The sequence below is a fragment of the Vombatus ursinus genome, unplaced genomic scaffold (assembly GCF_900497805.2).
Source record: "Vombatus ursinus unplaced genomic scaffold, bare-nosed wombat genome assembly UNPS02009918.1, whole genome shotgun sequence".
In the NCBI taxonomy this organism is placed as follows: domain Eukaryota; kingdom Metazoa; phylum Chordata; class Mammalia; order Diprotodontia; family Vombatidae; genus Vombatus; species Vombatus ursinus.
In genome coordinates this window covers 5,830,835-5,846,442 of record NW_020949696.1, presented here as the reverse complement: position 1 = coordinate 5,846,442, position 15,608 = coordinate 5,830,835, and the positions used below count along the sequence as shown (strand labels likewise).

At 43.9% G+C, this 15,608-nt stretch overlaps 1 protein-coding gene across 1 annotated transcript in view; it reads right to left on the bottom strand.

The window, feature by feature from the left end:
* THOP1 (thimet oligopeptidase 1) overlaps positions 1-15,608 on the bottom strand; it is a 41,648-nt gene that overhangs the window by 12,561 nt on the left and 13,479 nt on the right. The window contains exons 4-8 of the mRNA XM_027853149.1: positions 13,386-13,493; positions 7,868-7,970; positions 3,278-3,438; positions 1,136-1,271; positions 106-472 (exon numbers count right to left, since the gene is read on the bottom strand). Of these exons, the coding sequence (XP_027708950.1) occupies positions 106-472; positions 1,136-1,271; positions 3,278-3,438; positions 7,868-7,970; positions 13,386-13,493 (875 nt within the window). The remainder of the gene's footprint in view (positions 1-105; positions 473-1,135; positions 1,272-3,277; positions 3,439-7,867; positions 7,971-13,385; positions 13,494-15,608) is intronic.

Below are 15,608 nucleotides of genomic sequence, written 5' to 3'. Positions count from 1 at the left end.
CCTCCCTTAAGCCCCAACAAGCTAAGGGTAAACTCTCCCTAGGTATTCCAAGTCCAGTTGTCCTGGTGATTTTCCAGGGAGCCTGAAATCCTCACTGATACTCACCGGGGGTACAGGTCCAGGTAGAATTTCCCTATCACTTTGCCTGAGTCAACATCCCTCACGGAATACAATTTCACATCCTCATGCCACACCTTAGCATTCTCTTCCAGTTCAAAGGTCAGTCCCAGGAGCTCTTGGTATATGCCCAGAAGGCCCTTGGTGACCACCTGCATAGGGAAGTACTCCTTTAGTAGGTTCTGGTCCACATTATAGCGGGTCTCCTCCACCTGGTTCATGTAGTAGCGCATGTCCCAGGCATTGATCTGGTTGTCGAAATCCAGGGCCCGCTTCTCACATTCTTTCTTTTTCAACTCCAAAATGATGGCTCGCTCTTCTTCCCCAAGAGGCTTCAGTTTCTGGGCCAGTTCATCTGGCAAGAAAAACAGCATTTAATGATGATGGGGTTCACAGAGCACTCTCCTCACCACGGTCCTGTGGGGTAGCTTTGGGCAAGCATCATGGAGCACAGATGAGATGAATGAGCACAGATGTGGCAAAGACTGGGGTTCAAGCCCTCACTTCCTGGCTATGACCTAGGCAGACCCTTTAGTCTCTCAGGGTCTCAGTTATCTCATCTGTAGTATGAGACGGTTGGATGAGAAGATCTCTCTATGATCCTTTATAGCTCTAAGGTCTAGACTCGATTATGCCAGCTTTACAGCTAAGGAACCTAAGCCTCCCAAGGGTGAAACGTCTCCAAGCTCATCCATCCAGTAAGTGTCAGAGCTGCAACACCACCATGGATGCCATCCCAGCTCAGTGCCCAGCACTCTTCCCAACACCCCACAGCCACAGCACCCCAGATTTTCAGAGCTTTTACATAAGTTGTCTCATTCAATTTGATCACCGCAACAACCCTATGACATAAGCAGGGTGGTAAGTATTAATGTCTTCATTTTCCAGACTGAGTAACTACAGTTGAGAGATGCTATGTGACCTGCCCAATATCACAACCAGTTGACAGCAGACCCCCAGTGCAAAGGTCCTCTGCATGCCGGAAACCCTGGCTAGATGAGAAGGTACTGGGCGTTACCTAGGAACGTGGCGACATCTTGACTTGTTTTGGCCATATTCATCTCTAGGACGTAGTCGGCATGAGTGTTAAATCCTAGCAGGCCGGACTTCCGAGCCCGGAGATCCACTAGCTCCTGGAGGATGGCACAGTTCTCCTAGGAGAGATCAAAGAGCATGCACGGTGAAGTCCCTCTGAGCTTGCACTGGGGCACTCCCGAGGGCCATGCCTCCCCACTACCAGTGCAGCCCACAGCCACATCATCCCACTGGCAAGAAATGAGGGAAGCTAAGACCTGGGGGTTTAGAAATGGAGGAAGGCCAAAGGCTGTAGAACCTTGAGAAAGGGCCTTCAAGTCCCTCTAATCCAACCTCCTCAAGTTAGAGATGAAGAGACAAGGGCCTAAAGACCTTGTAGTATTAGAGCTGAGGATTCAAACACAGGCCTTTGTGTATATCTCTTATTTTCTACTTTGTGTTGTTGTTCACTCGTTTTCCATCATGTCTGATTCTTCATGACCCCATTTTGGGGTTTTCTTGGCAGAGATACTGGAGTGGTTTGCCAGCTCATTTTAAAGATAAGGAAACTGAGACAAACAAATTGCCCAGGGTCATACAGCTAATAAGTGTCTGAAGCCAGATTTGAACTCAGGAAGATGAGGCTCCTTGACTTCAGGTCCAGCACTCTATCCACTATGGCACCACCTTTCCTACTCCATACTCTAGTTATTTGTACTTGTGTTTTATTCTGCCCTTTTCTACTCTATACTGTAGTTATTTGTATTTGTGTTTTATTCTGCTACCAGACTATAAGTTCCGTGATGGCAGAACCCTCACCTTAGCTAAGCTTTTTTTTTCCCCCCTTCCTCGTTGCTAGGGACTATGCTCTGCAGCAGTACGAAGAATTTTAATAAATGTTTGTTGAATTGCAAAACAGAAATAGTTTAGAGGAGAGCCCCTGGAGTAGATTTTGAGACAGGGATGGGGGGTTGTCTGCCAAAATATCTTTTCCCTCACCCTGTTTGAATGTGTCATTTTGTTTTACATGGCCTGAAATTCTACCAGTTAGAGATTCATTTGGGACAACAAATATCCTCTTCTAAAAATTCATGAAAGCTGAGAGAATGGAAGAGTTCACTTCTACTTGTGGGGAAGAGGGAAGGCTTCACGGAAGAAGTTAGGTTGGCCAGTAGAGGTTGGTAGAACTTCTCTAGGTGGAGGTGGTGAATTCCAGAAATGACCTTAATGCCGAGAAACACAGTATGTTTGGGGATGATGTGACTAGTGCGATTTGATGGAGATTAGTATAAGAAGGCTGGAAGGGAGAAGCAGAGTGGGAAGGGCCTTGAACACCAGGCTAAGAAGTTGGACTTTATCTTGTAGCCAAGAGCCAGGAGTGATGTCATCAGGAAAGTTAACCTAGCAGCCAGCGTGGGATGCAGGAGAACACTGCGACAAGAGCCAACAGAAATAAGGGGCTGAACTAGGGTGGTGGCCGTGGGAATGGAAAGGAGGGGATGGAGGGAGACACATCATGAAGACAATTCTCTGGTAACTTGACTAGATATGAGGATATGAGAGAATGAACAAAAGTTTCCTTCCATAAATAACCAGTGGTTAAATAAGACCTTGACACATAGAGGAGATGATTCTTCTGCAATGACCAAGGCCAGATGGTGCCTCAGTTGCTTCTTAAAGGAGAGTAATCTCATTTGCCCCAGAAGGTAGGGCCTCTAAGGATTACCTTTTCCAGAGGAATCTGCATTTTAAAGGGGGAACCTAGAGGGAGACAAAGGCTTACCTCAACACAAATACACAGCTGAATGGCCCATCTGAGCCACTGGAGACTAAGCACAATGAGGAGTGCCAGGTTCCCTTAGCCCCAGTAAGACAGGACTATAAAATCCCAAGGCTTTAGCAGGTCAGACTGATTCTTGCCCAAGTGGTCCCCCTAAGGAAACAGTTCCTTAGGGAACTGCCTTCAGCACCCCAGGAGAATGCCAGACTCATTACCTGCTGGGCATTCACAATGATGATCTGAATCCCCATAAGGTCAGCCCTGCTCTTAGACACATGGAAGGCAAAAAGAGGATGAGGGTAAAGGTAAAGGAAGGAGATCAGAACCCCTACTCCTGAGCTGGAGGAGCCCTGGGAGCTCTCTTACCTCCTTGCATCTACAGTTGAAAGCCTCTTCAACCTTCCTCCGGGTCTCAGGAACATAACACTTCTTTAGGAGAGGAAAGTAATGAGGGTACTTGAGAGTGACTTTCAACTTATCATCCTTGGTCTTTTCCAAGGAGTTCAGAAAGTCCTCAGGAAGGCCGCCTGTGGAAACAAGGGCAGGGAGAGGTAGTTTATTTAAGAGCCAAAATTCTATCAAGTAGGCATGGGGGAAGGGCTCATTTTCTCTCTGCTTTAGGAAGGTTAAGTGTGAGTGATGGCATACTCCAGTGGGAGAAACAACAGGCATTAGGATCTGCAGTCCTGGCTCTGCCCTTGACTTGAGGGACTGAGGGCACTTCATTTCCCCCGTCAGCCTCAGTTAGTTTTCCCCCTGCAACATGAAAGAGACTTGAAGGTGATCAATCATCTCCTGCCTCTGACTTCTGAAGGGCTTCTCCTGCTCTGATATTCTGTGTTCTGTGCCTGCCAGGGAGATGAGCATACCTAGCTGGGGTAACATTAACCTAAGATTCTTAGAAATCGGTTCAGTCCTTTGGAAGCGTGCATCTGCTGCCCACTGCTGCCTCCACCAGTTATGACACTGGGTGACCACTGAGTCCAAGATTCTTTTCTGGCCAACAGGGACAATAATCCCATAGCAAGAATAAGGCTCAAGAGAGAAAATGGAGAGGAAAGATCATAGCCCTACCATGCAAAACTGATGATTACTAGAGCTGAAGAAGAGGAAGGAGTCCAAAAAGCAAATGCAAATGGGTAATGGGAAGATTCAGGAGAGTCAGAGAATCACAGAAATGAAAAATAGAGTCAGAGGAAAGAACCAAGATAGCATGAAAAGAAGGAAACTTTTTTTCTTTTTTTTTGGCTAAAATATAAATCTCAGGTCATTTCTGTGTCCCAGGCTTCCATGATATAAAAGAACCGTAAAGGTCAAACCCACTCAACAGAGCACAATGGCATGAGCACCTGACCAAGAACTCAATCCAGCTGTACCTGCCTGTGATTGTCCAGCTTTAAAGCCTACGATCCCACCTGCCTTCCCCTCCTGTGCCTCTCCCATCCATACACTTGAAGAGGTGTGACTCAGTGATCTTCATTGTCCTTCCTGGCTCTGCATTCTAGGCCAGCCTAGTGATCTTGGCACCTACGCCCCTTCCCTCTTCAGAGTCATCTTACCTTGAAGACCTCCTCCTGAACAAATATCCAGCAGTCAGATAAATAAATAAATACATACGAAGGCCCACATATGCCACTGTAGTGTTGCCTAAGCTCTGGTATTGTTCTTGAAGACCCTTTGGGATGTCCTAGATTTGTTCCCTGGCCTGCCTAGACCTATAGTACTCACACCTAGCTACCCCCCTGCCTTAACTGACTAGGTATGAAGCCTAGAATAAAACAGAATGCTAAATAAGAAGGGACCTGAGAGATCATATAATTAACTCATTTTACAGAGAGGTGAAAAACTCTCTGGAGAGATTAGGGTGATACAGACTGAAAATTTTCCTGGGCAGAAGAAGGGTTAAGATAAATTCATATTCATAAGCTATCTCCTCTCTTATCTTATCTCCCACATCCAAACCCTGGTCAAAGTTTACTGATCCCACCCCATCCTCAGCACTCATTTCCTCCTTCAAAAGCTCATCTGAACTAATATGAGACTCCTAATTGGGCCTCCCTGATTCCAACCTCTCCCCTCTCCACAAACCCATAAGCCACACAGAAGCTCTGAGAGCTCCTTGATGTCCTTTGGAATCAAACACAGACTCCCACATTAGCATTTAAAGCCCTTCACAATCTGGCCCCAACTCATCTTGTCATCTTTCCAGACTGACCCCACACTGCTCCCCTTCAAGTGCTCTGGGGTCTAACCAACCTGAGACCCTTGCTTATCTCACACTCAACATTCCACCCCTCTTCTTGCAACATACCTTTGCACAGGTTGTCCCTTAGGCCAGGAACACATTTATTTTTCCCCTCCACTCCTTTCTTTGGGAACTCCCTCAGCAACAAACAACACAATTACCTTGTACTTACTTAGTATCTAACCATAAGAGTATAGGTTATCTTCAAGATATCTGTTAGAATGTAAGAGCCTTGAGGGCAAGAACTGGTTGTTGTTTTGTTTTTTGTCTTTGTATCTTCAAGACCAGGCACCAAGCCAGGTATCGAGGACACAGAGACTGTCCTCAAAAGAAGAAATTACTGACAATCACACCAAAGAATGCTCCAAATCATCAATAAGAAAAATGCAAATCAGCAAATTGACAAAAATGACAAAAGGTGGGAACAGTCAATGTTGGAGGGCTTGAGGGAAGATAATGCATTGGTGGTGATGAGGATGGGATCTAGACCCCAAAAAGGAAAAACCCTGGATTTTCCCACACGGTCAAATCTCTGGCTTTTACCCACCACCCAATCTACCTCCAGATGGCCCCAGTCACTTCCCACCCTTAATCCTACCTAGATTCCATTCTCCCTTGGCCATGTGGTCTAGGTCCTGGGAGTTCTGTTCACCCCAGCTTACTGGCCACTCCCATCCAGATCTTCCTAAGATCCCTCCTTCAGTCACCCTGACCTAGCTGGACATTCCTAGATCACTCCCACAGTCTCTCTGTATGTGAGGTCTATCTTGTCTCCATTAAGGTGCTCAGATTCTTAAAATCTAGCCACTGTTCATTCAAATTCTTAAAGAGTCTGGCTAACATGACGGATGTTCTAATAAACCTTGTCTTTGGCTGAAAGAAAACTTGGGTCGAATTCTTTTCATCAGGACCCACATGTTGTGATTTTGGGGTCCCAGCACCCCTAAACCTCAACAGTGGTGGAGTTATGAATTAGCACAACCATTTTGGAATATTACTATGATGCATGCGATGTATAAAGAAGCATGAAGAAATCCCTATGAACTGATGCAGAGCCAAGAAAACAATACACACAGTAACAATGGAAATGGAAAGAATAGCTACACTCAAAAAAAATCACAAGTGAACACAGCAAAATTATAAAGATCAAGCAGGACTTGAATGAAGAGACCTGAGAAGACCCTTCTTCCCCAGGCTGCTGCAAAGATGGGGAGTCCACAAGTGCTATGCACAGCACATATTTCCAAACTTTTTCAATTGTATGGATTGACTGTGTTGATTTTTTTTCCTTTTCCTTTTTTTTTTTAAACTTTAAAAAGTACTATTTGTTGACAAGCAGGATGCTCTCAGAAAAACCTGGGAAGACTTACATGAACTGATACAAAGTGAAATGAGCAGAACCAGGTGACCATAGTACACAGTAACAGCCATACTATATGAGAATCAACTGTGAATGACTTAGTTATTCTCAGTAATATAACGATCCAAGACAATTCTGAAGAATTTATGATGAAAAATGCTATTCACCTCCAGAAAAAGAACTGGAGTCTGAATGTAAATCAAAGCATACTTTTTCTTTACTTCCTTTATTTTTCTTGTTGGGTTTGTCTGTATTTTCTTTCACAACACGACTAACATGGGGGGAAAAGTACTATTTGTTATGTAGGATGGCTATCTGGGAGGGAGGGAAGGAATACTGGGTAAAACTACAACGGTGTAAAAAATAAAAGACATCAATAAAAACTTTTTTTGGGGGGGGGAGCCAATTGTGGTTACGTGACTTCCTCAGAGTCACACAGTTAGTGAGCGTTTTGTATCTGAGGCTGGATTTGAACTCAGGTCCTACTAACTCCAGGGTTGATGCTCTATCCACTGCACCACCTAGCTGCCCCTAAAAACTTTTTAAAAGTAGATGTCCATTGATTAGAGAATGTCTAAGTAAAGTGTGGTACATTGATGTAATGGAATATTATTGAGCACTCAGAAACAAATATGATAAATACAGAGAAGTACAGAAAGACCTACCATGAACTGATGCAGAGTGAAGCAAGCAAAGCCAAGAGAACAAAAGACATTATATAATTGGAAAGAACAACCTCACAAAATCAACACTGCAAAATTGCAAAAAGCAAGCGTGGTCTCAGAGGAGACACATGAGAAGACACCTGCCCTCATGCCCTGCAGAGGGGAGAGGTCCTAGGGACTGGATGTTGCACATGTTGTCAGTTGTTTTTTTTTTTTAATGTATTGAACAGTTTTGTTGATTGCTTTTCCCTTTTCTTTAAAAAAAACTCTTGTAATATGAGATGGCTCTATGGGAGGGGGAAGGAGAAGGGATACAGAGGAAATTTAGACAATATAAAAACAAAAACTATCAATAAAATTACTTTAAAAATAATTCAAGGCCCCCCCCTCCAGGAGCTCATAGTCTAGTGATAACTCAAATACTTGAATGAATGATGCGAGCACACTCAGCTTAAGATGGAAGTCCCACACATGAGAGGACTTGACTGTCTCCAATTGGTCACACACAGAAGAAAGCAGGAAGCTGGTGCCCTAGTTGCTTTCTTAGTGTCCTTCTACTCATTTAGAATGCCCAGGTCCATAGGAGCTCCGGGGGCAGCTAATGCTAATATTGTACCATCCCTTCCTTCCTGGCACCCTCCTCTCTCCCCATCCCTGCAAATACTACCAAGGGACCCTTTTTTTACCCAGCTCCTCTCGGGTGAACGGCAAGAAGGTAGTGTCCTCATTCAAGTTCTTGTTGAAGTCGATACAAAGGAGACTTAGCTTCTTTTTAATGTTTTTTATTTTCTAAAGAGGAAAGAAAGAAAGGAAATGAGGGATCAGGAAGAAGGCAGCCACAGGGAAAAAGGAGCTGTGTAGGCTCTAACTTTTGAGGCAGCACCCCTGGGTGGCCCTGGTGGTCTCATTGGTTGCACCCGTGACCCAGCCCTGTGACGAGAGCCCTGTGACGAGAGCAAGGACTCTTGTGTGTGTGTGGGGGGGGGGGGTATATATGAAGCATACACTAAAGTACTGTTACTTAAAAACACACCACAACTTAGCCCTCTCAACAAGTGCTCTGCCCTATTCCATTCCTCTCAAAGTAGTTACTTAAGAAGACTATGTCCACTTATTCCAAAGAGATTTTTCCAGTTACGTCAGGAATTTCTCTTTGGGGATGAACAGCTTTCACAGTCTATGGCCTGTCCTTCTAAATTTATTTATGAGTAGAAAATCACCATCTTTAGAGGAGAGATTTCATTTTTGCAAAGGGCCAAAAAGTCACACCTAATGACTAAGCCAATGAAGCTGGGGCCACCAAGCTTGAGGATACTATTTCTTGCATTAAAATCCAAGTACGAGTAAAAAGCAACAAAGCTGATTTCCCTTTCCGAAGGCAGCTTTGCCAGAAATGGGTGGAGCAAAAGGGGGGAGGGGAATGCTGGGGAGGGGTGCTGCTCATCAGAACAAAGGGCTGAAGATCCAGTAACAAGCATTTATTAAGCCTACTTGGTGTTCCTCACCCACCTACCCCCCAGATCCCTCTTCCAAACTTTTGCAATGGATGTCCCCAGGCCTAGAATGTTCTTCCTCTTCACCTTGACCTCTCAGAATCCCTGGCTTCCTCAAAGACTCAGCTCTAAGGCTACTTTCTGGAGGCTCTGCCCAGTCCCTTGTCTCTAGGACTACCTGCCTTGTCTACTCTGTATCCATCCCTGTATCCCCCATGCATGTGTTGCTGGCTCCATTCAAATGTAGGGGCCCATTTGTGCTTCTTTGTATCCTCAGCACTGAGCACAATGATGGGCCCTTAATAACCTGATGCACCTGGCACCGGGTTAGGCGAATATGAGACAGTCTATACTTACCCTCAATGAGCTTATAGTCTTTGAGGGAAATACTATGGACAAGCTGGCAGATAGAAAACATACATAAAGTAGATATAAGGGAATTTCATGCAGGTACTAGCAGCTGGGGGTGAGCATGCATTCGGGGCTGGCAGGTCAGGAAATGGTCCTTGACCTTGAGATTCTAAGAGGGGGAGCTGAGGAAGAAGTGCATCTCCAGACATGGGAGACAGTTAGTGCAGGGTTAAAGCTGGACATGAAGGAAAGCAATCTGGATGGACCACCCGGTGTGTGGGAATCATGTGACTAAAGGTGATGCTTTGATCACTGCTGCCCATCAAAGGCAATGGCTGCAAAAAGAAATGGCAGATCTGGAAAATGAACAGCTGGCTAAGAAGAAGCTATCTGAGAACAGGACCAGGATTCCTGACCACAATTAAAAACAGAAGAACAGAACATAAAAATGGAAGGCTCCTAGCCAAGAACGGAGTGCATCTAACAAGGGCTATTAAGAAATAATTTTCCTGGTGACTCACAAATCTAATTCAAAGGGCACTAACTTGATGTGAAATTTTCACAAAAGAGGACATAGGAGAAAACACCTCGATGCCTGCCCATGCAGAAGTGGGGGTGGGGGAGTCCAGAGATCTGGAAGAAGGTACTTGCCAGATTTTTTTTTATATATATTGACTGGTTTTGCTGACTGTTTTTCTCTTTTTCCTCCCCCCCCCTTTTTAAAACTGATATAAAGGATAGCTTTCTGGGAGGGATTGGGACATAGGATGAAATCTAGGCAAAGTTATCAATAAAAATCTAATTCTAAATCTAATTCTAAAAAACCGCCTTGGTGTCTACTAACCTAGATACCACAGGCAGTGACTACAGTTTAGGAAGAAGAGTAGAAGAGATGTCCAGAAATTCATAGACATGAAATGCAAAAACAAAAAAAAAAAGAGCCAATCATAAAACCCAGGTTTATTCACAAATGTATAAAAGTACAAATAACTAGCAAGGTGAACAAAAGGTCCTCAAACAAGGGGCCAAATTTCACCTCATAAATATGACTTAAACTTTGTAGGATGACACTCCAATACAAGAATATGGCTCCGGAAAGGTGTGCTATATATAGATCATGGGAAACCAAGCTGGTGTGTGAACCAAGAACCATATTTGTATTTTAAGTAATGACTACTCAGGTAAGAAGGTACAGATTATGGGAAACAGATCAGACACCTACCATGGAGGTACAAGAAAGGAATAATGGGAGACTTCAGTCACCCCAATAACATCTGTGGAGTTCTCTTCAATCCAAAGCACAGCAAGTAATAATTCACTGATTTGTCCTAGGGATTTCATCCTTCAGAGAGTGGAAGAACCAAGAACCACAGTATCTACTCTGCAACCCTCACCAACTAAGTTGGCTGCTGAACTGGAAAAGATGGGAACCTTATAGGGTTTGGGGACTGGGTGGGGAACCTGCAGCCTCAAGGCCACATGTGGCCCTCTAGATCCTCAAGTGTGGCTCTTTGAATGAATCCAAATGGATTAACAAAAGGATTTGTTCTGAAAACTTGGAATCAGTCAAAAGGCTGCACACAAGGATCTAGAAGGCCATGTGTGGCCTCCAAGCCTCAGGTTCCCCACCCTTGTCCTAGGAGAGCAGGGTCAGGAAGGCTAAATCTCAGATTAAGCAGAAGCTGCTTAAGAAATCTAAGGGTTAAAAAAAAAAGGCTTTTTAAAGCTACATTGGAGAAAAGAGAAAAGTCAGGGAAGGGATACAATCAATGCATGGGGTAGATGAGGTGATGGTGACAATGGAGAAAAGACAGAACTTAACGCAGTTTTATTTTGCTTGTTTTGTCTCCTGAGGAGAATTACCTTTGCATTGCAAAGGCCAGAATGAAAAAATGGCTAATACGGAACAGATACTCAAGATAAGGAAGAAGGAAGAAAGAAAACACCTCCATGCTGCCCTTGATGAGCTCGAGTTACTATACTTTGATGAACTATACCCCTGGCAGGGGCCTGAAAGAGTCTGGAGGTTCTGTGATGACCAAGTCCCTGTTGGTGATCTCAGAAAGATGGAAAAAGGGGAGAAGTGTGACAAGATGAGAGAAAAGCAAATGTCCCAATTCTTTAAAAAAAAAAAAAGATTCTGCAAATTAGTAAGTTTGGCTTCAATTACTGGGGCCTCAGAGCCACAATGCCTACTTGGCATTGTGCTTTTCCAAATTTTCACCAATGATAGGGTTTAAGGCATACCAGGTATGTTTGTTAAATCCACAAATGATGCAAAGCTGGAAAAGTTGGTTGCTGCCACTGTATGGCGGAGTCAGACTCCTAAGGGGTTTGAACAGTTACAATATTTGGTTGAATCTAATCAGATGGAATGCAGGAATAAGGAAAGGGGTAGGCTTAGGATTTTGTTGGTATAAGGAACTTCAGGGTGTGGAAATTCCTTCTGCCAAGGCAGGACAGCAACTTCTCTGCAACCTGGAGCAGAGAGGTTAAGTGACTTGCCCAAGGAGACAGAGCCAGTATGTGTCAGATAAAGGACTTGAACCCAGGTCTTCCTGGCTTTGAGGGTGGCTCTCTAACAACTACACTAAGCTCTCTATAAAACGGTGACATTTAATAGGCATAAATATATAACCTTATACTTGATTAAATAAATTAACACCACAAGTAAGAGATATCTAGCCAATAAGCCTAGACAGAAACTTATCTGAAAAAGATCAGAGTATTATAGCTGCCCACAAACTCAACATAAGTCAAGGGTGTACTCCAGCAGTCAAAGAGAGCTAACGAAGCTACTGGAAAAAGAAGAGAAGCAAATTGTCTAAAACTGGGGAGTGTCTCGACAGTGCCAGCATATTCTACTCTGATTGGATCTCCTCTGGAGGACTGTGCTCAGTTCTGGATGCCATATTTAGGAAGGACATTGACGAGCTGCAGAAATTCTCAAGGAAAGCAAGCAGCAGGGTAAGGGCTTCAAAATCTTTCCCCATGAGGATTAACAGAAGGAACGGGGGACATTTCACTTTAAAAAAAAAAAAAAGAAGACTTGGGGGGACACGATAGCCGAGGGGCTGCCTTGATTAAGAGAGATTATCCTCAGAGAGGAGAACCAGGTACAATGGATAGAATTAACAGAAAAACGGATTTAGATTATTTCAGGGAAAACTTCCTAACAATTCATTCACAATATGGGATGGGCTTTCTTGAAATACAGTGGTGCCCAATAATGTTTACAGCAGCATATTTGAGGATCCAAGAGACCTGAAAACAAAGCAGGTGCCATCAAAGGGGGCATGGCTAGATAAATGGTGGTATGTAAATGTAACAGAACATTGTTACTTCCAAGAGACTGGGGAAGATGTGAATGAACCCATGCAGAACAAAGTAAGCACAGCAACATAAAGGTAAACAACACTAAGAGGTCTAGGAACTCAGGTCAATGCAATGACCCTTCTTAACTCCAGAGGACTGGTGATCAAGCATTCTCTTCTCTTCTTGGCAGAGACAGCAGACAGGCTGACAAGGAATGAGTCATATGCTGTTAGACAGGTCACTGTGTCCAACTGTTTCGCTTAACTGTAAGAAGAGAGGATTCCGTGCCTGAGAAGGCACAGTGATGTTTTTTAAAAGCATTAATAAAAACATTTCCCCACCAAATAACAAAAACAAAGGATTCTCCCTCCCTAGAAGTCTTTAAGCAAAGGTTGGATGACCAGTTGTTGGGTATGTTGTAGAGGGGGTATAGTATAGGCCGTACTTAATGGCCATTGAGCTACGTTCCATCTCAAAGATTTTATTCTGAAATTCCATGGCAACTCTTCGAGGGAAACAAACACTTGTAAGGAAAATGCTGACGTGGCTGAGTACATTACTACCTTTTAAAAGTTAGTTTCCTTATTCCTTATTCTGGTATGTTTTTTAAGAGTGGAAAAAAGGCAGACTGCCACATCCCCAGCTATCTCTCAGACAAAACAGGATGGCTACCTCTGCTCAAACAATGCATGCAAATCTGGAAGAGACCTTTGAGATCAGCTGAAGTCCAAAATGAGGAAGGGATTTGTCCAAGATCACAAAGGGAGTTACTGGTAGAGAAGAAACAAGATTTCCCATGAGAAGGGCCTCTTGAGACAGCAGCATGGTTCCCACCAAGGCACCCAGTCACAAAACACCAATGCAGGAGACTGAAAGGGGCTGCCAATTTTGCGTGCACAGTAAAGAAGAGGCGGAGCAAGCACGCGCCAGTGAGCTCCCATGGCTTCTTTACCAGGGAGCCCCAAAGAGCTGCTGCCAATAATGTGACTTAATTTCAATTTAGCCACAGCTTGTACCCGTGTGAACACACACTGAGAGCTCTTACTTCTTGAGTTTCTTCTGGCAGGTGCAGTCCATTTCGTTTTCCCAGCTTAACTAACCGATCCAGGTATCTCTTGGCTTCTGGCCTCAGTGAGTCTGCCGAAACTTTCTCCTAGGAAAATGAGAAAACCAAATTGCTTGAAGATTACTTCAAAGGACACCATTTCAGAATTACAGAATGTTAGAACTGGGAGGGACCTTGGAGACCACTGAGTTTAACGTTCCCCTTCTACTTTACAGATGAGGAAAATAAGCCTCAGAAGGAGAAATGACTTCACAAAGTCCTAGAATTGGAAGAGGCCTCAATGACCATCTAGTGAAACCCACACTTGAAACACGAACCATTCCACAACACCCCAGTGAGTCAAAAAGCCTGTACCTGAATACCTTCAGTGACAGGGAGCTCACTGTCTCCTCAGGGCTGCTCATTCCATTTGGCAACAGCTACAAGGCTTACATTTTCCCATATGTTTGGCTGAAATCTGCTTCTTGGTAACTTCTATACTCCAAGATCCTAAACCCTGAGGATAAGCAGGACTAAGAGCTGAGTACAATGAGTCTTTCACTATTGTATCTATTAAAGGAACTCTTAAGGAAGCCCAAGAAGGAATTAAGTTTTTTGGCCCTCACATGGCACTGCTAACTCTTGAACTTTTGGTCCACTAAAACTTCCAGATCTTTTTCAGAACTGCCTATCCATGCCTTTGCCATCTTACACTGGTGAAGCTGATTTTCTGTACCTGAGTGCAGGACTTAACATTTTATCCCTACTGAATTTCATCTTAGTAGATCCAGCCTAATGCACTAGCCTGTCAAGATCCTCTTGGAGTCTGATTCTGTCATCTGCTTCATTGGTTATTTCTTTGTTGCCCGAAATTGCAATAAGCGGACACCTACGCTTTTACCCAAGTCACTGATAAAACTGTTAAGCATCACAGGACCAAGAACAGATCCCTGGGGCACTCCAGTGGAGATCTCTCACCCTCCTGACAATTACTCTTTGAGTCTAGCCATCCCAAGAGTTCTGAATCCATCTAGTTATATCCCTGTTTAACCTATTTCTCTCCATCTTCACCACATAGTATGAGACACTTTTATTAAAGGTTTTGCTAATAGCGAGGTAAACTATATTCACAGCATTCTTCTCATCTACTTAGTTATTCTATCAATCAAAAAAGGAAATGAGGTTAATCCGGGATAACCTATTCTTGATGAAGCCACGCTACCTCTTTTGAATTACTATGTTTGCCAACCACCTTTTTAATAATCTGTCTAGAATCTTCCCAGGAACCAAAGTCAAGCTCAGAGCCTATAGTATGTAGACTCTTGTTCTCTTTCCTTTTTATGAAAATAGGAAATACAATTGCCCTTCTTTAATCTTGTGGCGTCTTATTCCCCTCCGTTTGAGACTGGGTTTCCCTATCTCGCTCAACCTGGAACTGTAGTAGCCATTTAGGGACAGGCTGATTGCCACTCTTGCTCAGCGTGGAAGTTTGGATCTGTTGTTTCCGAAGTGAGCTGGTTCACCCTTCCTTAGCCAGCCTGGGGGCCCCCTGCTCCCGGGAGTTTATCATATTGGTGCCAGACTTAGTGAAGTGATCAGCTTAGTGATCAGCTTTAGACTTATGACAACTGAGAACTTCCAAGCTCAAGTGATCCACCAGTCTCAGTTTCCCTGACAGTAGCAGGGATTACAGGCATGTGCTAACACTCCAGCTTTTTGTGATCTTTCAAGCATCACTGAGAGCTCAGCTATCACATCTTCCAGTGCTTTCAGGAACGAGGACACTGTTCATTTGAGCCAGGTGCTCTCTTGCTAGCACTTTACTTAGCTTGGGTATCAACTCCCTGCCAGTTGTCAGCTACCACCATCCCATCTAATGCAAGTAAAGGTTTCCTCTTCCCTTTGAGCCTCCTCTGTCTTCCAATACAGCAAAACCAAACCAAACCTTTTTGTTTTCCTTAGGTTCCTTTGTCAGTCTCAACTCAATCTGAGTTTTATCATTCCTCAAATATCTTTACAGAACTCTACCACATGTTCATCTCCTGTTACTTGGCTTTGATTCCATCTTCCATATGTCTGATTGGCGAGTTCCCTTGTGCACACATTATCTTTTTGGACAAATCCCACTTGTCCTCCTCACTGCAATTATTTCCCTCTATAGCTTCAGAATTTCATTCTTGTGCATCTCTTATCCCCCGAGGCTGGCTTTCCCTTAAGCATTTT